Source organism: Dermochelys coriacea, chromosome 9 (genome assembly GCF_009764565.3).
Source record: "Dermochelys coriacea isolate rDerCor1 chromosome 9, rDerCor1.pri.v4, whole genome shotgun sequence".
Taxonomy (NCBI): domain Eukaryota; kingdom Metazoa; phylum Chordata; order Testudines; family Dermochelyidae; genus Dermochelys; species Dermochelys coriacea.
Genome location: NC_050076.1, coordinates 86,791,112 through 86,813,791, shown reverse-complemented (window position 1 = coordinate 86,813,791; position 22,680 = coordinate 86,791,112). Strand labels below are relative to the sequence as shown.

Below are 22,680 nucleotides of genomic sequence, written 5' to 3'. Positions count from 1 at the left end.
AATGTACATACGTGATGGACCTGGCAGTCCTGGAGGTCCTGGCATACCCGGTAAACCATCTATGCCTGGAGTGCCTGGTAATCCAATTGTTGCTCTCCCTTGGTCTCCTGGTTCACCGGTAATACCTGGAATACCTGGAAATCCCACGAGACCTGGTGCCCCTAAAGAGAACACAGGCATATAATATGTAGTTAGCCAACTCTCCAGCAGCATGTGGATCCAGGTATTTTTCATTTTATGAAGATTACCATTGCACAGTGGGCTGATATTATGTTCATGCAGGAAGTCTTATCATTGCACATAAAGAGAAGACTATTAACAAAGAGCCATCTTTGAGAGTCACATTTTTTTTTTTACTATTATAAAAGGCAGTTGCCTAGGCCAGCGAAAATACTGCATTAGTGCAGAGCCTCAATTAAATCCCTTTGGTTAGTGGAGCATAAATAATTAAGCAAGCTAGTGATTGATTCTGAAAATGTGAAGCACAATATAAAAGCTATATTACTGTTACTGAGTGAATAATGGATAGCGGATAATTTGACAAATATAGATTTTTTTTTCCTTTTTGCAAATTGTCCATGGAGCAAAATAATTTGACAAATAATTCTCAATCTGATCATTTGAGGGCAAGTGTTCAATGTGTGAAATTCAGGTTATATTGATTACTTTTGACTGGACACACCAGATTGTTTCGGTACCATGATTAGCTCATCCATCTCTTAGCTTCGGTTTCCAGGATGAGTACTTACACTCAAAAGTCATTTTTAACAGATTTTCTAGTATTTATTTAGAGTTCTCCATTTCTGTGAACAAAACTGCCAGCAAACTCATTCGCCAGGGAACTCACAAACACAGAAAGGCCATGAACACAGCTGTGTTGCATATTCACAACAAATGCATTAAGATATGCCCTAATTGCTATGGGCTTGATCCTGCTCCCGCTTAAGTCAATGTCAATGACCTCCCAGGGCATCAAATAAAACCCTGCGTGTCTTGCATGGCAAATGAGAAAAAGGCTAGATATTGGTTCTCCCAGGTTATCTGTCTCCATCTCTGAATTAAATTGTTTTCATATAAAATAATATTCCTCACACAGATTACAATATTCTAGCTATTGCGCTTGGCAGAGTGTATCATCAAGGCTGCTTAAGTGAAGTTATGCATGCTGCAATGCCTGAAGTGGGGATTTCAGCACCTTCATTAATAAGCGAATCAACAGCTGATCAATTCATTGTGTCAATAAACAAGCAAAGACAGCTACAAACATGTGGACAAACAGCATGTTAACAGCTTACTCTGAACTCATATTAGCAGATGTTTTACCTCGAACAAGAGCTGAGAGACCTGGGGTGCCAGGAAGGCCTGGTAAACCAACAATCCCTTCATCTCCTCGAGGGCCTGGAGTCCCTGGAATCCCGGGATCTCCTGGCAAACCTATTGAACAAAAATATTAAAAGGAGAAAAATTTAAGAATGACCCTGCAGAGAGAGTACATCTAGTCCGCTCCCCCGTCTCCCACACTGGCCATTGCTTTGTGCTAGCAAAAGGTGCAGGCCCCTTTTTAATATACCTATTCACCCAATACAATAACACAGGCAGAAATTTCTCCCTGTCCCCAGGCAGTGATCATCTTATGCCCCAAAGCACTATATCCAGAAGCTAGCCCGTGTTATTTCTGCCCTCACCAATGGAGCTGCAGACGTTGTTCTCCCCCATGCCTAATTCAGCCCTGGAATTTACTACACTATGCTCCTCAGTAATATCCAGCAACAGCAAGTGAGTGAGAATACTAAAGAGCATTCAGCTTATTTATTTGCAAGAGAGAAAAGGGGGAGTTTTCTCTTAATAGCATTACTACACTGAAATAAGCCCTAGGGGTGGTATATATTTTTCTGAGCTCCAGATACACAGGACCATGCTAACACAGTCAATCACTGATGCTCTAAACACATCACTCCGCCTGTATTCACATAGCATTGCATTTAATTGGGAGAGTTGCAGATATATGGCAAACTCTAAGGCTGCACACACTCGGCCAAATTTATCCCTCTAGTAATACCACTAAGTCAATGTAATTACAACAGGGATGAATTTGGCCCACTGAACAGTGCTGGTGAGTTGATAAGAAAATTTGTATTAACATAAAAGAATAAGAAGCACATAACTCGGAGTGGATTAAAACAGGTGCATTTAAAATTACTTTGCAAAACAAAATCTAAGGAGTTACCTGAGACGAGTCCATCTTCTCTATCGAGAGAAATAAGAGGGCCTGGAGGACCCATTTCACCTAATTCACCCTGTAAATTTAAACAGATTCATATTGTTTTCAAGTTCTTTAAAGATCAGAAAGCAGGGAAGAAAGAGTGCCTGTTATTATGCAAGGATCTGCTTTGGTGGCAAAGTTAATAGTAGTTCCTTGATGTAACAAGGATTCCTTGTTTTAATGAATTATTCCCTTTGCTCTTCTGTTCTTCCTAATGATCTCTGCATTCATGACCTATACACCACTTGTATGATGAAACTAATGGCTGTCCACAGAAAGGTGCTTTTATCCCTTACTTGACTGCATTTTGCTAGCTCTAGAGAGAGCACTGGCATCCTTGTACCATGTTCACACAACATCATTTATCAAACCAACATATGGACCAATGTCAGGTTCATCATCCCTGCTCACCCTGTTCTGTACAACCCCTTGGTAAAAGCCCAGGTGAGTTGTTATTAATACATGCATGTCTAAATCACCCATAACCATCATGATCTACAGTTCCTTCAGCCCTGAAGTTTAGTAACTTTGTGCAGCATGCCAGCCTCCAGCCATACGTGACTTCACCCAATTAAAATAAGCAAGAGTTGGCAATGTCACCCTGCATCTCATCACTAATGCCCTGATGGTTGATGGTTCATCTGCTGATGAAATGTTGTTTTGTTGTCTCTTCCAGCAATAGTGCTCTGAGAGTAGACCAGTATCTCTACTCCTTGTATAGTGAAGATTCACTGGGGTAGATTGAAGGATATGGAAGGGACTGTACTCCCATTTCTCTTCAGCTAGGAAGCATACAGCTATCACACACAAAACGTAGTATTATCAGGACAACTCAGATAAGGCAATTAAAATATGAGGGTTCACCAGAAAACCATAACCACCAATTTAGTACCCTGACAATGAAACAGATGGAGAAGTGACATTAAAGAAAACATCACAATGATACAGAAGAAAGAAAGAGATTTTACTGGAGTAATGACAAATTCTGTAATAGGAGCAGTGCTTTAATGTTGCCATTGGAGAAGTTACCTTCATTCCTTGCATTCCATCCAGCCCAGGAAAACCAGGGAGACCAAACTGACCCTGTAAAACAAACACAACAACATTATCTTATGAAACAAGAAGGGAGGGCCCATGTAGGACTCGTTTTAGTGCTCTCCAATACCTGTGTTTGAATCTTAATCCCAGTATCTTGTCCTGCAGATTGGCCCATGGGAAGAAAAAGCTTGCAGTGGCACTGTCTCAATGGCCCTCTTACTGAGAAACCCATAGTTCCAAAAAGACACTTTTCTTGGCCTACTCAGCTAGAAGGGTGGGGGCGGTGATGGGGTGGAATGTAGGGAAAATCAGGATGTCATCCTCAGGGCTCTGACAGAATTTCTGTGACCGTTGGTGAGGGACATTTGGCAAACCGTGCCCAGTATGTAATTTCTCTCTCCTGCCTCCTCTTCTCCCCCCAAGTCACTTACATTAAACCAGGTAAGTTTAAAATCTTATCTCACTGACTATCCATTTCCCAGTAGTGTATGGTAATACTGTGTATGGTTCAGAGGACTCTGCTCCTGATACAGAGCCACCAAAATTCCCTACTGCCCTTTACTGGAATGACTATCAAACATGCTCCAATGTAGGTCACAAGCCAAGCTGTGGTGGCATTTAAAGGGCATTCTCATAGAGAAAAGTCTATTGGGTTCTATCCCAGCCTGTGATCCTGAATTCCTGGATAGCCACAGACCAGCTCATAAACAGCACGTTTCAGAATCCCGCTTCTCAAGACTCATGACCATTCACTTTAAAGTATAATGGGAAATACTCTCACATGCAGTAACCGTGAAAACAGGGCTAGACAAGAAAGGAGTGAGGATCCAACCTTCCCCTCCGCACCCCCAAGGACCTGCCAACATCTTAGTGTTCAATGCCTGCATATAAGCCGGTGAAAAATGGCTCTGATAGCTGTTCTGTGACCATATTGCACTGGTATAACTGAGGGTGCCAAGGCCTTCACAGCCTTTCAGATACTTAATGCACTGACCATTTGCACCAGTGTGCAGGACACTCTGTGACGGATGGCCCTGACAGAGGAAAAGTGAGAGCGTTGGTTACACTGGGAGGGAGTGTACAGTTTCAAATCTCTGTTGTGTTTACTTTCTAAGCCTCTGGTGGGGAAAATGGTTAGGGAGAGAAAATCTTACATTGGTTTTTAGACATTCTTCTGGCCAACTCTCAATGTCCCAGAAAGGGAAATTGACATGGAGCCCATTAAGGAGGACAGGGGATGGGATAATAGGAGAAGAATCTAGGTGCTCAGATGACTTCTTGAGACGTTAAAAGTATTTCCAAAACTAAACAAGTCTGGTACCTTTCTCCCTGGAAACCCATCAGATCCATCCAATCCCAGAAATCCCTAAAACAGAAAAATACGTGTTATTTAACTTTTATCTTTCTTTCATACTCAAAAGTCACAATCATGTTTAGGTCACAATTTGCTAGGTATTATATGAACACTCACAAATATGTGAATCCTGCTCCTCAGAACTTAACATCTAAAGGTGAAAGCCTGGCCCCACTGAAGTTAATGGAAAACTACCATTGGCTTTAATAGGGTCAGAATTTCATCCTAAATAACTTGAGTATCAAAAGCCATTTCTAGAAGAATTCAATCGTATAAAGGCCAAAAGTTGTCTCATCAGTGTAACTGTTGTCATATTTAGCACAGCTGAAGTGCTTATAAACAAAATCAGTCCTGGTTTCTCAACTTACTGAACCCTTGGTGTCGATTTTCACATTATAAAACTAAGAGATGGGTCATTTTTATCTTGAAAAATAATTTCAAACTTTTGAAGAACAAAAAGCAGCAGAATCCTTTTGGTCTTCATGTTGTACGTGAAAAGCACATCTCTGCAGGCTGTTCATGGCAGTCTGAAGGATAGCTGTGTGACTGTCACCTGATGGGGAGTGGGCAGGTCCTCTTGGCAGATACCATGTTTGATATATATATTCTCAAACCAACAGCACTTCTCAGACTAAGGGACACGGTCACAGGTGATTAGCCCCTTTAAGGGGAGAGAAAGCCAACCACACCTGTGTTAATTAATTAGCTGCTTCCCAGCCTGAGAGAGTGGGAGTAAGGAGGGCCATGTGGAGAGGAACCATGGGGAAAGGACAGGCTCTTGTGGAAGGCTCTGAGCCAGGGTCTGAGAATGGTACACCAGGGGAACCAGCCTGGGGGGCCAAGTGCTCTATACCAGAGCCTGAAAGACTCTTAAAGGTATCCCAGAAAGGTGCTGGGAACAGGGCCCAGAGAGCAGGCTAAACAGAAGCCCCAAAAGGCAGAAGAACCTTTTGTTTGTTGGAACTTATTAGTTTGGACTCTTGCTACCCCAGAAGAGTTAAGTTTGTGCCTTGGCCAGGGGCTAACCACATCTCCAACAGACTAATATGCAGAGATTAGATTTTGAGACCTATCGTTAGCCAGTTTTTAAATCCATGGCAGCGTGCAAATCCAAGTGACCTAAACTGCAGGTGCAAAAAACCTATGGGTTCAAATATCAATGCATGCACAAAAGAAGGCTAGCGAGTAAAGGGTCCTGTATGAGAGGGACTACAATATACAGTGTGTTGGTGCTTATGTTCTTAGGAGAAGAAAAACAATGGGTATTGGTGAAAACAGGAATGTGGGATTGTTAAAATTTAAAATCAAAGAGAAAGGAGGCATGTTGATTTTTCTTTCTCATGATATTTCTTATGTTTGGAGCTACTGTTGTGGTCACATCTATGGAGCAAAGGCACCAAAACTTGACCAGATGAGAAAAGGAACCCAAAGGACCTTATCCTGCCAGCAGAGTCCCTTCAACTCTTACTAACTTCCATTGAAACAGAGGATGCAAAACCCCACAGAAGGTGCTCAGCACTGGATGTCACAGAGCTGTTCATTGTGAATATCAGTTGCCCTTTTCTTCTGCTTGTGAATTGATCTCAAAGGTCTGTCATTTGTAAGGCCAAGGAGGAGACTGCCGTAGTTACGGTCCCAGAATGACTACAGCATGGATGAAAGCTCTGGTGATGGAATTTGTGAGGATTGAGCATGTTCTCAAGAGTCAAGCTGAATGTACATTTGGAAGTATAAATGAGCAGATATGCAAAGTAGGGGAATGGGATTTGCAATGAGTTGAAAACAGGCAGGACTACAGAATAAGAATGGCCAAGTAGCAGTATCTGCTCATGTCCGTTTGAAATGCTGCTGCAAAGATAATTTTACCGGCCTGTCACCTGTGCCATGCCATCCCTCTCTTTGCATCCCTCCACTGGACCCCCTTCTTTGCCACATCTAGCATAAGCTACTTCTCACTTCCAAGGCTCTTCATAGCCTATCCCCACCCTACCAACCATCTCTCATTTGCTGTTTACATATCAACTCTTGTCTTTGATCAGCCTGTGTCACCAGCCTCCATTGTTCATCTGTTACGTTTTCAAACAAGTATCTTCGTGCTTTCTCCCATGTTTGGGAGGTGTGCCTCGTAACACCCACAATACCTACCTCACCATCCTCCTCCAAATTCTCCTTTGCTGTGTGACACTTGTGGAAAAACATGTTAGGCTATTGGTGACTGCTACTTATTAGACTGACCAATATTGTCTCACTGTTTTCTTGAACCCCCTGACCTATCTGTCTGTACCCATCTGTTGTCTTGTGTCTGACACTTAGATTGTAAGCTCTTTGGAACAGGTACCAGCTTTTTGTTCTGTGTTTGCAAAGTGCCTTGTACAGTGGGGGCCTGGTCCAGGACTACGGCTCCCAGGCACTATGATAATACAAATAAAGACACTTTACAAACAAGTTGAAAATTCCAGTCGGTATCTCTCTTGTCAAGAACAGGGTTTTAAGGCCACAGTAAAGTTACCTACCCTGCCACCTGGTAAGCCAGGGATCCCCTTTTCTCCTTTTTCTCCGATACCCGGAAAGCCCTGTGGGAAAAAGCCAAAGTCACATATGTTAACGCCCAGATCTATCTGGAGACAAATGCCGTGTGGACCCAAGGTGAGGTGAATGTATCAACTCTCTGCAAACATACACAAGAGAAGCAAGGTTGGGTTGACACTCTACTGGGCCTCCTAGCCCCAGAAAAAAAAAAAACCTTCCTCACAGACCGCTGACAGTATGTGCAAGCACCCTGCTTGAGAGAGAGTCATGTGTTTTCCTGCTGCCACCTAGGACCCCTTCCCTTATAGTTAGACCTGGATGGAAAACAGAAATTCCATTTTGTGGAGATGTAGTAGGGCCCTTCTCGCTCCTGCCTCTTCTCAAGTCCACAAACAGCTCAGAGACCTTTTTCTGGTAAAACACACTGTGCAATTTATTTACAATAGTTTCCCCCAACCTTTGTACACTAGACAGTCTTATACCTATTGACCTAGGGAGCCCTCAGCTCCAGAGGCAAGCAAGGAAGAATAATCGCTCTCCCCCACTCTCTGCTTCCTCCCATCGTACTTCCTTCCTGTGCCTTTTGTATGATCTGTCTCATGGTCTAATTAGTCTCTGAGTTCTCTTCAGACCATCAATTAGTTCTTCTTAATGAGGTTTGCTCTGAAATAATTAATTAGAGTTTCAGGGACCAGAGGGCTGGCTCAGCAGCTGTTGCCCAGAACTCTGTCACAGGAGGATTTAGATATCTTGAAATTTGATTATTTTTCCATTTAGGAACAAAACCTAAAAAAAATGTCAAAATTCTCTGCAAAATTGCTTAATTTTGGATCAATCACAATATTTTGATATTTTTAACAACAGAAATACACTCTGAAACAGAGAGAGGGGAAAAAACGAAATATTTTGTTTTTTAAATGTTGAAGCAGGATGTTTTGAGATTGTCAGAACTCTCCCCCACAAAATAGAATTTCAGGTAAATCGACACAATTCCAGGAAGCATTTAAACAAAACTGCATTCTCCAACGGAGAACTGTTCTGTTGAAGTTTTTCAGACCAGTTCTACTTATAACCTTAAGGGACAATGGAAGCACTGTGAGTCCATGGTGAATCTTCTTCTCCCTGAGTCCTGTGCCAGGAGAGATCATTAGCAATCATCTGAGTGCCATGTTAAATGCTGCCCACTGACTCACTCAAGGAGAAGAAGTTTGCAGTGATACTGCATCAATAATTCCATGAACAGAAGTTAAAGCAATACAATAACTTAATGAATCATAACGTTACTTGATATTTACCCAGCACTTCTACTTTGTGAATCTCAACGCACTTTAGGAACCTGGGTAAATATCATTAACTCTAATTATGGGTGAGGAGGAGGAGGAGGAAGATGAGGAGACTAAGGCAAAGAGAATTTAAAGATCACAAAATCACACAAATCAGTGGCAAAGTTGGGAACTGAATTTGTCTCCAAACTCCCAATCTAGCAAACTATGCACTGGACTATACTGCCTCTCTTAATAGAAAAAAGTCAACTCTATAAACTATAACAGCAGAACCTTCTGACTGCAATTTGGTATCACATTCACCATTAAAAAAAAGTAGATTCAAATCTATTTCTTAGATGTAAAAAGCTGGTTGAAATTTGACACATAACAGTTCAGTACAGGAATCAGAGAGCCCCTTTGTCATTTTACAGTGGAAAAGAAAACCGACACAGCAGTTTCACATTCAACATTTGAAAACAGCTTTAAGGACTCCCCTTCTCTTCTTCCCCCCCCCCACCCCAAAAGAAAAAAAAACCCAATAGGGATCAAATCCAGGTATGTGCCAAGCCTTGATTTCAGTGAGAGTTGCAGTGGCTAAGAACTTCTTAGGCTTCAATCCTGCAGATGCTTTCCCATATGCTTTAATTTACACACAGGAGCAGTCCCATTGACTCAGACAGGACTACTCGAGGTACACACACACACACACACACACACACACACACACACAAGCTCTCCCTTAACTAGAGGAATGGAATATGTCCAAGCAGGGCTTAAATTCTCAGAGATTATTTTCTGGAGCCCCCCACACCCTTCCCCATTCGGAGCTCTGGGCAACAGCTGTGGGGCAGGGGGTCTCAGGGCTTCTGCCCCATGGGGTGCGCTGAGGCACCCGCGGGTTTGAAAATATTTACCAAAACTCCGCTCTGGATGGCTCCAGCTGAATTTAAGCCCTGTGTCTAAGAAGCCTAATAAAAACACTCTGTTCAGAATAACAGTTGCCTGAAGTACAAATTTTCTTTACACACCATTCTATCGATGTATATTGAAGCGATCTGTAAACAATTTACCCTCTGCTTCAGAAACTTCACAAAATATTTGTCCTTTAAATTTTTACTAAAAAGAGACTGTGTTTACAAAAGGCTGAGGCTGGGGTAAACAACCTCTCAACCGCCTGATAAAGAGGAAAGCTGTTGTTATTCTTCATGCATGACAGTGGGGCTGTTACACAGCACTGAGTGACTGAGTATTAAAGCTCGATGCACTGTAACTTTAAAACTAAATAAAGAAAATCTATGTGTAAGTAGCATTGGGGGGGGAAGAGCGTTTTTAGGGTATTGCAACAGCAAAGAAGGTAGTGATGAGATGGTGATGGTGCCATCTAGTGGCCATATGAAGGGTTGTGATGACTTTATCTTCAGCGTCTCTGCAAACTGCAGATCGAGTGTACAAAATTAAAGCATTTCAGTGACTGTAATATCTGTTGCACAGCAGCACCACTGTCTCAATATCTGTGTAAGAAAGAGCCCCCAGATACATTTCCACTTGAGGGACAAAACCCGCAGGCCTTACAGCAGATTTTCAAAGGCTTGGAGGGGCCTAAAGGTACAAATCAGCATCCAGTGGGATTTTCAAATGCATTGAGGCATCCAGCACCTATTAACACTGAATATTTTTAAAAAAACAGCCTTACCATAGGGCCAAGTAATCCTCTAATCCCAGGGAATCCTTTAGGGCCTGGTTCACCCTGCCAACAAGGAAAGGAGAGACACTGTGAGTGAGTCATAAAAGGGATGAGGTGAAAAAAAGAGGCTTGTCCTGCTCCCTGAAAGTGCATATTGAGATGGACCTTTTACAGTCACCCAGTACACCCTCAGTCAAATGATTTTATAAGATGGAGGCCCATAGCTGGAAGGGAAACTCGAAGCCAAACAGCCAATGCTGCAAAGTGCTCAGCACCCTCATTTATCATGGAAGTTGATAGCAGTTGAGTGTGCTCAGCACCTCCTGGGAGGTAATCAGCTTGGGCAGGATCAAGCCTTACAAACACACATCTTTACAATTATACTTACCATCACACTACAGACAGTGGGACAGAGAAATCCAACAGGAAGCCTGGGTCTGAGCTCACACCAGCATACTCACACCGAGTACGGCGAGTTTCTCCTGACATACAGTTAGAAGTGAGATCAGAATCAGGCCCCAAATGAGACATCCAGGGCCCAAAAATGGCAGCTCTCACTCAGTCCTTGGAAGTTTAGCTGGAGTAAGGACTGCAGGATTTACCCCAGATCCTTATTATATTTGTAGAAATACTGATGAGCTAAATAGATATCTCAATAATTGGCTGGGATAGGAGAATCAAGCACATGAATCTGTTTATTTTGACCAACGTGCAGCATAACAACAACAAAAGAGCTACAGCTTCACTCTTCCTTATTTATTTAACCTAAAAGGATTAGGTTTTCTGCTTGGGCTAATGTGGTTTCACAGTTCACAGATCCAGCAGAAATGAGCTATAGCTCTTTATTTTGTGCATTCATTTTTTTAGCTTTATAAAATTTAGGTAGGCTTAAGATTCCTCTTTCTCGGGGGCTTGGATTCTCTCATCCACTATAATGAACTAAGCCAAGCATCAGGAGATTTCAGTTCAAAAGGATTTAAGGCAGTTTAAAAAGTAGTGCAGAAAAGTATTGATCAGTCCTTCTTCACCTGAAAAAACTAGATCCTAGCTCAGTTTACCATTCATACAGCTGCAGAATCGTACAGCACAGCTAGCTTGAACTGTGTAATGAGTGGCTTTAAAACAAAAAAAACCCCTGAGATATAATCACCAAATTTTATTTTTACTCCAGGCAAACAACCCATGTTTTACAATCCAAAACAATCACAGGAGGGCAAGACAAGTTGCTAATCTTTGCTCTTCCCAAGGGAACAGAAATTAAATAGTATGTTTCCCACAACAGGTGTCTCAACTCTGAGCAAATGTAGCCAATTACTGAAAAAGATTTGACAAATATTGCCAAAGCTGGGCCTGCACCCATGTCGACTGAAGTCACCGGGCGTATCTTCATTCACTTTAATGAGCAACAAATCAGGCCCAGTGTTTGGAAAATGGCTGTTTCTTATTTTGATGAAAAGGTATTCCTTTACACAGAGAATTATTTCCGTTTGAAGAATTTTTCTTCAGGATCCCCAAGGCTTGCTGGGATTGGAAATGGCTGAAGTGAGAGAGAAAACCCACATGTGTGGGAAGAAGAGAGAAATGTTCCCCCCTCGCTGCCCTATTTTGACCCTCCAAGTGAATCTGTAGGGACTAGTTCATTTCTTATCCTCTCACAAACCAAGTCACAGGGTTCAGTCTGCATACACCATCAGGAACCAATCCATGCAGGATGTGAATAGCCCCAGGATTGTCTAGCTGCTTCACTCAGCCTTAGCATCAAGGAAAGCAACAATTCAGCATTGTTTCCAGTAGAGTTGTGTTTACAAACCTTTGCTCCTGGTTTCCCTTTTGGAAATCCCATGAACTCTAGTATCCCAGTGGATGGTGGGGGACCTGCAGGGCCAGGTAGCCCGACATCTCCCTGTTGACAATTGGGGAAGATATTAATGGAAGCAGAACTTCTGAGATCTAAGGTGCATAGCCCATGATTCACTGAAAGCCACTCAACTCAGGCCTTGCATGCACAAGATAAGGTACTAAAGCTGATGTGGATGCTTAGCCATGAAACCCAAAAGGTCAGACTGCAAATTAACAAGAACAAAATGCGTTGTATTAAAGTAATGTGACGTAAAAAAGCATGTAAGTAAAAGAAAGGCCAAGTGATAGAAAAAACAGAAAAATACACAGGAAAGACCTTGAAGCCAGATACAAAAGAGATGAAAATGAAATACAGAAAGGCAAGGCAACTAGAAAGACTGGGATGTAACAAACACAAAACATCATGAAGCAGACGATGTGAGGAGAAGTCACTTCCAGAAGTACAGGAGTGTATTTCCAATCACGTAATCACTCCCCACACTTCCCAACAACCAGGCAGAGTGGGATTTTCAAGAGCACTTAGTGTTGGCCTGACTCTGGTCTCATTGAGGTAAATAGGGATTTTACCACTAGCCACAATGGGAGCAGAGTCAGGCCAATGCTGGGCACTTTTGAAAAATCTCACCCTGTGAGGCTCTAGCAGGTCTAGATTGGCACTTGAGTGCATGCCAGGTATATCCAATGAGGACAATGGGCCTGTACAGAGTTTATGTCAGTCCAGAATATAACCCATTATATTCACCAAGCTAAGTGGGTTTAATTTAACAGGAGAGCTTGCTAAGAAATGGAATGGAAAGAAGGATAAAGATCTGACAGGTGCTGAGGGCCATCATCTCCCAGTGGAGTCCTTCCTTACAGGAGATACTCAGCATCATGCAGGGTCAGGGCATTGAAGAATTTTCTCTCATTCTCTTCTCTATCCAGCACTGCCTTTCCAGCTGTGAGGATTGCCTCCCAAACTCTAACCCCATTCCCTTTGCAATCTTAGCTCTCCTCCTACTCAGACTCCATTTTGTCTTCTAAATATATCTGGATTGAATTCTTGACCATGGTAGTAAGTGTCCTAGTAGAAATTCTTCTTGGGAAATCACCTCCTGTTTGTTTATCTCCCTTCTGAGAACTACCAACACAGTGTCAAATAACAATGCGTAGTGAGCTTCTCAATGCCAGAGCTGAGGACTCATGTCTGAAGGGGATATTTCTAGTGGGCATGTGTAAGATTATGGATAACTATTTTTGTAGTTCTCTACAGAAGTGAATCAGTTCCACTTACCTTTGCACCTTTCTCTCCTTGGAAACCTAATCCCATGTTACCCTGAGGAAAAAACAGTAAGAATTAATGAATAAAGAAGGAAGAAGAAGAAGACGATGACGACAAATTAGCACTTAGGGTCACAATTAGGCAAAGCGCTCAAGCATATGACTTCAATGGGACTTAATCACATGCACAAGTACTTCGCTAAATCCTGGCCTGGGTTAGCACCTTTCATCCAAGGGTATAAAATATTTACATTTAAATGGATGAAAACAGAAACAATGATTAAAAAATAATAAACTCCCCACAAAAAATCTGGAATGTCTCTCTTTAGTACTCAGGTATGAAAAGAAAACATGAAGGGAAGGTACTCACTTTTGGTCCTGGTGGCCCCATTGCACCTGGTGGCCCCTAAACATGAACAAGATCAAGATTTTATTTATTTTAACTTTAAACTTGGCTGCAAACTATGTAAAAAAGTCTGGGTGTTTAACATAATTTTGAACTGTTGCTCAGTTGAGGATGACCCAAGACCCATTGACGTCAGTGGGCCTTGACCTTCAGTGGTTTTAAGTGGCCAGGAAAGCATATTGTCATTGTGATAAATTAAAACAAACAATTTGAAGAAAATTACAGCTCCAAAAAGGGGTGCTGGAACAATTTGTATAGTGGGGGTGCTGAGAGCCATTGAACCAAACTATAAACCCTGTGTATGATGGAAACCACTTCAAGCCAGGGGGTGCAGTAGCACCCCCAGCATCCCTAGTTCCAGCATCTATGGCCACAAATTGTACTCATTTCACAAAAATGACACAGGTATTCTGCAGTTTTTGCATTTTTACATGAGCCAAACTGAAACGGTCTTCTAGTCTCCTGAATGCATCCCTATCACAGGTGATTTTTCAGGTTATTGCATGGGGACTTAGGCCTGAACATGCAAATGCTTAAACTTTTGCTACCATGAGTAGGAACTACTCACATTAATAAATTCAAGCATGCATGTGTTTGCAGGATTGGGCCTTAGGGACTTATACTCCATACAAGGAGCAGAAGTTTTACTCTAGTGCCCGCAATATACTCTGAATTCAAAAATATTCTGTATTTAAAAGTGATGCTGCTGCATTTGCAATCCCTTCTTGTATAAACATGATCAGTTTTGCTCTACAGTGGATCCAACTTCCTCTCCTCCCATTTTGAGTGTTACACCACGCTGTCTTGTCCAGTTTGTACTTACAAGGCCAACTACATATGTTGTTCCCAATATTAGGTTCCATGCAGTAAGTCTGCACTGGAATGGGTTCACCAAGGTGGATGAAGAGAGTGAACGGAGCTTTCCTATTATTACAAATTTGAAATCGTTCCTGTTTTTATTACATTTTCAAAGGCAATGATTTTCACTTCGGTTCCACAGCCATGCAGGTTTTTGTAGTCAAATCACCATTTTCACGTAGGTAATCAAAACAAACAATTTCAGGGATATGAAAATGGACAATGGTGGAAAAATGCCTGTGTACAGCTCTACTTTATTAACAACACTGAATGCAAAGGTGAAGGTTTCCTTACCTGCAAACCTGGCAATCCTATAGGACCCACAGAACCTGCTGGGCCAGGGAAACCTTTTGGACCCTATCATAAAAAGTTTTAGGAAATGTATTAAAGAACTCAACTCTTCAGATCCCACCCTCCCATTTAACCAGATGTCACCATCCTTATCTGCCCTTCACTGATGCCTGATCCCAGTTAATTTAATACATGAGAAAATATTAAGACACAAGAAGACAGACCAGAACAAAACACTGGCTTCTATTCATTAACAAAGCAAATACCCTCACCCCAAAAGCAAACATTAATTTTGTCCGTCACATGAGATAGCAAGTACCTTCGACGAGATGCTGAGTACCTTTAAATTCACTTACTTCCCTGGGAGCTGAGGATGTTCAGCATTTCACAAGACTAGGCTCTTAAAAAGACACTGCTCTGCCATTTTGGAACTTTCCCTCCAAAAAACGTAGGAGGCGGCGCATGGTGACAGATAAGGGAACCATTTCCATTAGCCTTATGTTTGATAAACGTTTGCTTTTACAAAATATTAATTCAAGGCCAAATTCAACTTGGCAGTGTCCCTTTCAGTTCTTCAGTGATGGAATGGGAATCGCAAGGAAGAGCAGATTGAAAAAAATCTACAGAACGACCAGGCCTTTCCTAATGAAATCCTGACAGGCTGAAGGCAGGTGAGTCTTAAAATCATAGACAATATCCCTGGAAAAATGCATCTAATTTAAAACACATAACAACTCATTTGACATTATCAACATTTGTTTATCTGGAAAATCATTGTTACAGAGTTTAGCATTAGAAGGATGTTTGGTTTTAAATGTAAAATTGACTGCAGGTATGGCCAAAATCCAATCTCCTTTGCTATGGTGCAAATCTGGAGTAATTTAACTGAAGCCAGTGGAATTACTCTGGATTTACTGAGATCAGAATTTGGACCACTGAGTAGAAATGTGCCTAAGCTGATTAATGCAAACAGTTAATGTGAGGGAACTGACCTAAAAAACTAAAGTATTATTTTCCTTTTCAGTAATACTCATAAAAACATGATTTCAAAAATAAATTAATTATCTTACAGAAATCCCATCCAATCCAGGAAGACCATTTTCACCCTAAAAATTCAGAAATAAAGTCATGAAAAATACATTATAATAACAAAATATAATTTATGGTCATTATATTTTGTATAAACAGGAATATTTTAGGTACATAAATATTAGATCACGTAATTAGAAAAAATATTTATACTTAAATAATATGTATTTGGATCAGACAGTGAAGGAAGTCCAGAATCCATGAGCCATGGCAACTGCATTCATATATGTCTGAGCAAAGGCAACACTGAGAAAATCAAATCTGTACAGTGAACAGTACAATATTGTATTTTAAAAAATTTTTTTTTAAAAGTGCTGCTTACTGTTAAACATTCGTTTTATTATTAACATTTCAGATGGTGATTATTTTCCATGAACGTCTAAGTTCATGAATAATTATCTATTTAATAAAAATTAATACTTTAGTGTATATAATTGATAGAACTGGTCAGAAAAGTTCAAAACTTTGACCAAAAAAGGAGAAAAAATTCTGTAAAATTTTTTCCACTTTGACTAGTTCTAATAACTTAGTAGTAGTGAGTATCTATGTAGCACCAGAGTACGTATGTACACACACACTCTCTCTCTCGATTACTTGATATATCAAGGGCTGGATGCAGAAAGGTAATGAATGCCTTCAAATCTCTATGGCTTTAATGCAACCCGTTCAGATCCCCACTGGAAGTATTGAGCCCTTTGTAGATTCAGGCCAGATCCTGCATTCCTTGTGCAATCAAAACTCTTATTTTTTACATATATATTTTATATATATATATAAAAAATTCTACTTCAGGTATAAAAACATCTCAGTTCCTCATTAATCACATAAGGTGAAATCCTGACCTAACTAAAGTCAGTGGCAAAACTCCCACTGACTTCACTGGGGCCAGGACCGAGTCCATAATGTTCATGTGTTTAAAGAATATAACAGCTTACCAGTTGGTACATCCCAGTCAAAGAGCAATGGAGATAATAGGTAGTGCTTGGAATCCAACAGCAAGAGTAATGTTAACATACACTAGAGATTTTGCTGGTCGCACTCAATAATGATCCAGTGGCTTTACCTGACTAATGGAGACAGGGTGAAATCCTGGCCCCACTGAGGTCAATAGGAATTTTTGCCACAGGATTTCGCTCTGGAATTCTAAGGACAAGGGCTGCCATTGGCTTTTTATCACAACAGACCTAATGTGAGAGAGAAGGCAACCATGTACCGAGGGGTTGTGGCTGCTACAGAAGGTCTCTTCCATGTTATTCCTGCCCCTAGAAGCTCCTGCCACTGCTTCACACAAGGCAGGACAAGCCTGCAGGAGGTCCCTCATTCTCACTTTGAGGATGGTTGGTTTCTGCAAGTGCAGAAACTGGCATTAGAGGTACCAGGCCCTTAGGTGTGCCCTACAACAATGGTCTACTAACTATACGGGGACAATTGGACATGGTGAGCATGGTCCTGCGGCTGTACATTAGTCTTGCTGAGGGATGAACAATTTGCATCTGTGTTACAAGGACTATGTACTTGTAAAAAGAAAAGGAGTACTTGTGGCACCTTAGAGACTAACAAATTTATTAGAGCATAAGCTTTCGTGAGCTACAGCTCACTTCATCGGATGCATTTGATGGAAAAAACAGAGGAGAGATTTATATACACACACACAGAGAACATGAAACAATGGGTTTATCGTACACACTGTAAGGAGAGTGATCAGTTAAGATAAGCCATCACCAACAGCAGGGGGGGAAGGAGGAAAACCTTTCATGGTGACAAGCAGGTAGGCTAATTCCAGCAGTTAACAAGAATATCAGAGGAACAGTGGGGGGTGGGGTGGGAGGGAGAAATACCATGGGGAAATAGTTTTACTTTGTGTAATGACTCATCCATTCCCAGTCTCTATTCAAGCCTAAGTTAATTGTATCCAGTTTGCAAATTAATTCCAATTCAGCAGTCTCTCGTTGGAGTCTGTTTTTGAAGCTTTTTTGTTGAAGTATAGCCACTCTTAGGTCTGTGATCGAGTGACCAGAGAGATTGAAGTGTTCTCCAACTGGTTTTTGAATGTTATAATTCTTGACGTCTGATTTGTGTCCATTCATTCTTTTACGTAGAGACTGTCCAGTTTGGCCAATGTACATGGCAGAGGGGCATTGCTGGCACATGATGGCATATATCACATTGGTAGATGCACAGGTGAACGAGCCTCTGATGGTGTGGCTGATGTGATTAGGCCCTATGATGGTATCCCCTGAATAGATATGTGGACAGAGTTGGCAACGGGCTTTGTTGCAAGGATAGGTTCCTGGGTTAGTGGTTCTGTTGTGTGGTGTGTGGTTGCTGGTGAGTATTTGCTTCAGATTGGGGGGCTGTCTGTAAGCAAGGACTGGTCTGTCTCCCAAGATCTGAGAGAGCGATGGGTCGTCCTTCAGGATAGGTTGTAGATCCTTGATGATGCGTTGGAGGGGTTTTAGTTGGGGGCTGAAGGTGATGGCTAGTGGCGTTCTGTTGTTTTCTTTGTTGGGCCTGTCCTGTAGTAGGTGACTTCTGGGTACTCTTCTGGCTCTGTCAATCTGTTTCTTCACTTCAGCAGGTGGGTACTGTAGTTGTAGGAATGCATGATAGAGATCTTGTAGGTGTTTGTCTCTGTCTGAGGGGTTGGAGCAAATGCGGTTATATCGTAGCGCTTGGCTGTAGACAATGGATCGAGTGGTATGATCTGGATGAAAGCTAGAGGCATGTAGGTAGGAATAGCGGTCAGTAGGTTTCCGATATAGGGTGGTGTTTATGTGACCATCGCTTATTAGCACCGTAGTGTCCAGGAAGTGGATCTCTTGTGTGGACTGGTCCAGGCTGAGGTTGATGGTGGGATGGAAATTGTTGAAATCATGGTGGAATTCCTCAAGAGCTTCTTTTCCATGGGTCCAGATGATGAAGATGTCATCAATGTAGCGCAAGTAGAGTAGGGGCATTAGGGAACGAGAGCTGAGGAAGCGTTGTTCTAAGTCAGCCATAAAAATGTTGGCATACTGTGGGGCCATGCGGGTACCCATCGCAGTGCCGCTGATTTGAAGGTATACATTGTCACCAAATGTGAAATAGTTATGGGTCAGGACAAAGTCACAAAGTTCTGCCACCAGGTTAGCCGTGACAGTATCGGGGATACTGTTCCTGACGGCTTGTAGTCCATCTTTGTGTGGAATGTTGGTGTAGAGGGCTTCTACATCCATAGTGGCTAGGATGGTGTTTTTAGGAAGATCACCAATGGACTGTAGTTTCCTCAGGAAATCGGTGGTGTCTCGAAGATAGCTGGGAGTGCTGGTAACGAAGGGCCTGAGGAGGGAGTCTACATAGCCAGACAATCCTGCTGTCAGGGTGCCAATGCCTGAGATGATGGGGCTTCCAGGATTTCCAGGTTTATGGATCTTGGGTAGCAGATAGAATACCCCAGGTCCTGGCTCCAGGGGTGTGTCTGTGCGGATTTGTTCTTGTGCTTTTTCAGGGAGTTTCTTGAGCAAATGCTGTAGTTTCTTTTGGTAACTCTCAGTGGGATCAGAGGGTAATGGCTTGTAGAAAGTGGTGTTGGAGAGCTGCCTAGTAGCCTCTTGTTCATACTCTGACCTATTCATGATGACGACAGCACCTCCTTTGTCAGCCTTTTTGATTATGATGTCAGAGTTGTTTCTGAGGCTGTGGATGGCACTGTGTTCTGCATGGCTGAGGTTATGGGGTAAGCGATGCTGCTTTTCCACAATTTCAGCTCGTGCACGTCGGCGGAAGCAGTCTATGTAGAAATCCAGGCTGCTGTTTCGACCTTCAGGAGGAGTCCACCTAGAATCCTTCTTTTTGTAGTGTTGGCAGGAAGGTCTCTGTGGGTTAATATGTTGGTCAGAGGTGTGTTGGAAATATTCCTTGAGTCTGAGACGTCGAAAATAGGATTCTAGGTCACCACAGAACTGTATCCCCGATACTGTCACGGCTAACCTGGTGGCAGAACTTTGTGACTTTGTCCTGACCCATAACTATTTCACATTTGGTGACAATGTATACCTTCAAATCAGCGGCACTGCGATGGGTACCCGCATGGCCCCACAGTATGCCAACATTTTTATGGCTGACTTAGAACAACGCTTCCTCAGCTCTCGTTCCCTAATGCCCCTACTCTACTTGCGCTACATTGATGACATCTTCATCATCTGGACCCATGGAAAAGAAGCTCTTGAGGAATTCCACCATGATTTCAACAATTTCCATCCCACCATCAACCTCAGCCTGGACCAGTCCACACAAGAGATCCACTTCCTGGACACTACGGTGCTAATAAGCGATGGTCACATAAACACCACCCTATATCGGAAACCTACTGACCGCTATTCCTACCTACATGCCTCTAGCTTTCATCCAGATCATACCACTCGATCCATTGTCTACAGCCAAGCGCTACGATATAACCGCATTTGCTCCAACCCCTCAGACAGAGACAAACACCTACAAGATCTCTATCATGCATTCCTACAACTACAGTACCCACCTGCTGAAGTGAAGAAACAGATTGACAGAGCCAGAAGAGTACCCAGAAGTCACCTACTACAGGACAGGCCCAACAAAGAAAACAACAGAACGCCACTAGCCATCACCTTCAGCCCCCAACTAAAACCCCTCCAACGCATCATCAAGGATCTACAACCTATCCTGAAGGACGACCCATCGCTCTCTCAGATCTTGGGAGACAGACCAGTCCTTGCTTACAGACAGCCCCCCAATCTGAAGCAAATACTCACCAGCAACCACACACCACACAACAGAACCACTAACCCAGGAACCTATCCTTGCAACAAAGCCCGTTGCCAACTCTGTCCACATATCTATTCAGGGGATACCATCATAGGGCCTAATCACATCAGCCACACCATCAGAGGCTCGTTCACCTGTGCATCTACCAATGTGATATATGCCATCATGTGCCAGCAATGCCCCTCTGCCATGTACATTGGCCAAACTGGACAGTCTCTACGTAAAAGAATGAATGGACACAAATCAGACGTCAAGAATTATAACATTCAAAAACCAGTTGGAGAACACTTCAATCTCTCTGGTCACTCGATCACAGACCTAAGAGTGGCTATACTTCAACAAAAAAGCTTCAAAAACAGACTCCAACGAGAGACTGCTGAATTGGAATTAATTTGCAAACTGGATACAATTAACTTAGGCTTGAATAGAGACTGGGAATGGATGAGTCATTACACAAAGTAAAACTATTTCCCCATGGTATTTCTCCCTCCCACCCCACCCCCCACTGATATTCCTCTGATATTCTTGTTAACTGCTGGAATTAGCCTACCTGCTTGTCACCATGAAAGGTTTTCCTCCTTCCCCCCCCTGCTGTTGGTGATGGCTTATCTTAAGTGATCACTCTCCTTACAGTGTGTATGATAAACCCATTGTTTCATGTTCTCTGTGTGTGTGTATATAAATCTCTCCTCTGTTTTTTCCACCAAATGCATCCGATGAAGTGAGCTGTAGCTCACGAAAGCTTATGCTCTAATAAATTTGTTAGTCTCTAAGGTGCCACAAGTACTCCTTTTCTTTTTGCGAATACAGACTAACACGGCTGCTACTCTGAAACCTATGTACTTGTAGATTTTCAGTGTAATGATGTTTATGTTGTTAAAAAAAAAGCTATGGCCTGCTTTCATAAGCCATAATTTGTGCCTCTGCATCCAAGCATACCCATGGCACCCTTGCCCAACATTGTGAGTGATTTAACCTGCAGTATCTACCCTGTAACATTCAGAGCGCATGTAGCTTTCTTCTGCTATGTCTTCTCCTGCATGTTGACAGTTCTTACCTTACTTCCTTTAAGGCCACCTTGGGCATACGCAGGTTCTCCTTTGGGACCTTTGGGACCAAAGCGACCCTGTTTTTAAAAGAATGAATTTACAAAGCTATTTTTCTATAATCTGTATTAAAAAAATATTTTTTTCAGCAAAATACACTGAGGCAGACCCCTCTCTATGGAGCTATGCTAATTTATACCAGCTGAGGACCTACCCCTTTATATTTACCTTCTCACACCAAAGCATCTTCATGCTATAATTAAATCAAGCTCTACAAACATTTTATCTGGTATTCTTCCCACTTATTTTAGATTTTTCTCTTATTTTGAGCCTTCCGACAACTGAAAGCTTGTCTACACTTATCGGGGGTTCGACGCGCAGCAATTGATGCATCGGCAGTCGATTTAGCAGGTCTTGACCCGCTAAATTGACCACTGATCGCTCTCCCGTCAACTCCTGTACTCCACCTGAATGAGAAGTGCAAGGGGAGTCGACGGGAGAGCGTCTCCAGTCAACATAGTGTAGTGTGGACCCTGCCGTAAGTAGATCTAAGTACATTGACTTCAGCTACATTATTCACATAGCTGAAGTTGTGTAATTTAGATCGATCTCCCCCCTGTAGTGTAGACAAGGCCTGAGTCCAAGTATTTCTAACATATTCTTTGATAGTATGCAACTCTATTATTAACATCTCTGTTCATACACGTATCTGTTCTGTGATGGGTTGAACCAATCACCACTGAATTAAACTTAATTTAGACACATTAATCATTATGGACAAACTGATTCCTGGGATAACTCCACTGAAGAAACAGCAGTTATATGCAGGATGAATTCATTTTATAGCTCTAGGTTTAGCCATCTGATCTTAATCTTAATCATCCTATTGGATTTATTTTAGGTAATTTCATGTTAATTGCCAATTTAATTTGAAGGAAGATAGCTGAGCCAAACAGCT

At 42.1% G+C, this 22,680-nt stretch overlaps 1 protein-coding gene across 3 annotated transcripts in view; it reads right to left on the bottom strand.

The window, feature by feature from the left end:
* Positions 1-22,680, bottom strand: part of COL4A6 (collagen type IV alpha 6 chain) — a 195,168-nt gene that overhangs the window by 43,610 nt on the left and 128,878 nt on the right. For all 3 annotated transcript variants that reach the window (XM_043492142.1, XM_038417032.2, XM_043492141.1), the window contains exons 8-20: positions 21,734-21,802; positions 15,879-15,914; positions 14,812-14,874; positions 13,624-13,659; positions 13,267-13,308; positions 11,944-12,036; positions 10,143-10,196; positions 7,169-7,228; positions 4,623-4,667; positions 3,293-3,346; positions 2,228-2,297; positions 1,324-1,434; positions 12-161 (exon numbers count right to left, since the gene is read on the bottom strand). In XM_043492142.1, the coding sequence (XP_043348077.1) occupies positions 12-161; positions 1,324-1,434; positions 2,228-2,297; positions 3,293-3,346; positions 4,623-4,667; positions 7,169-7,228; positions 10,143-10,196; positions 11,944-12,036; positions 13,267-13,308; positions 13,624-13,659; positions 14,812-14,874; positions 15,879-15,914; positions 21,734-21,802 (883 nt within the window). The remainder of the gene's footprint in view (positions 1-11; positions 162-1,323; positions 1,435-2,227; positions 2,298-3,292; positions 3,347-4,622; positions 4,668-7,168; positions 7,229-10,142; positions 10,197-11,943; positions 12,037-13,266; positions 13,309-13,623; positions 13,660-14,811; positions 14,875-15,878; positions 15,915-21,733; positions 21,803-22,680) is intronic.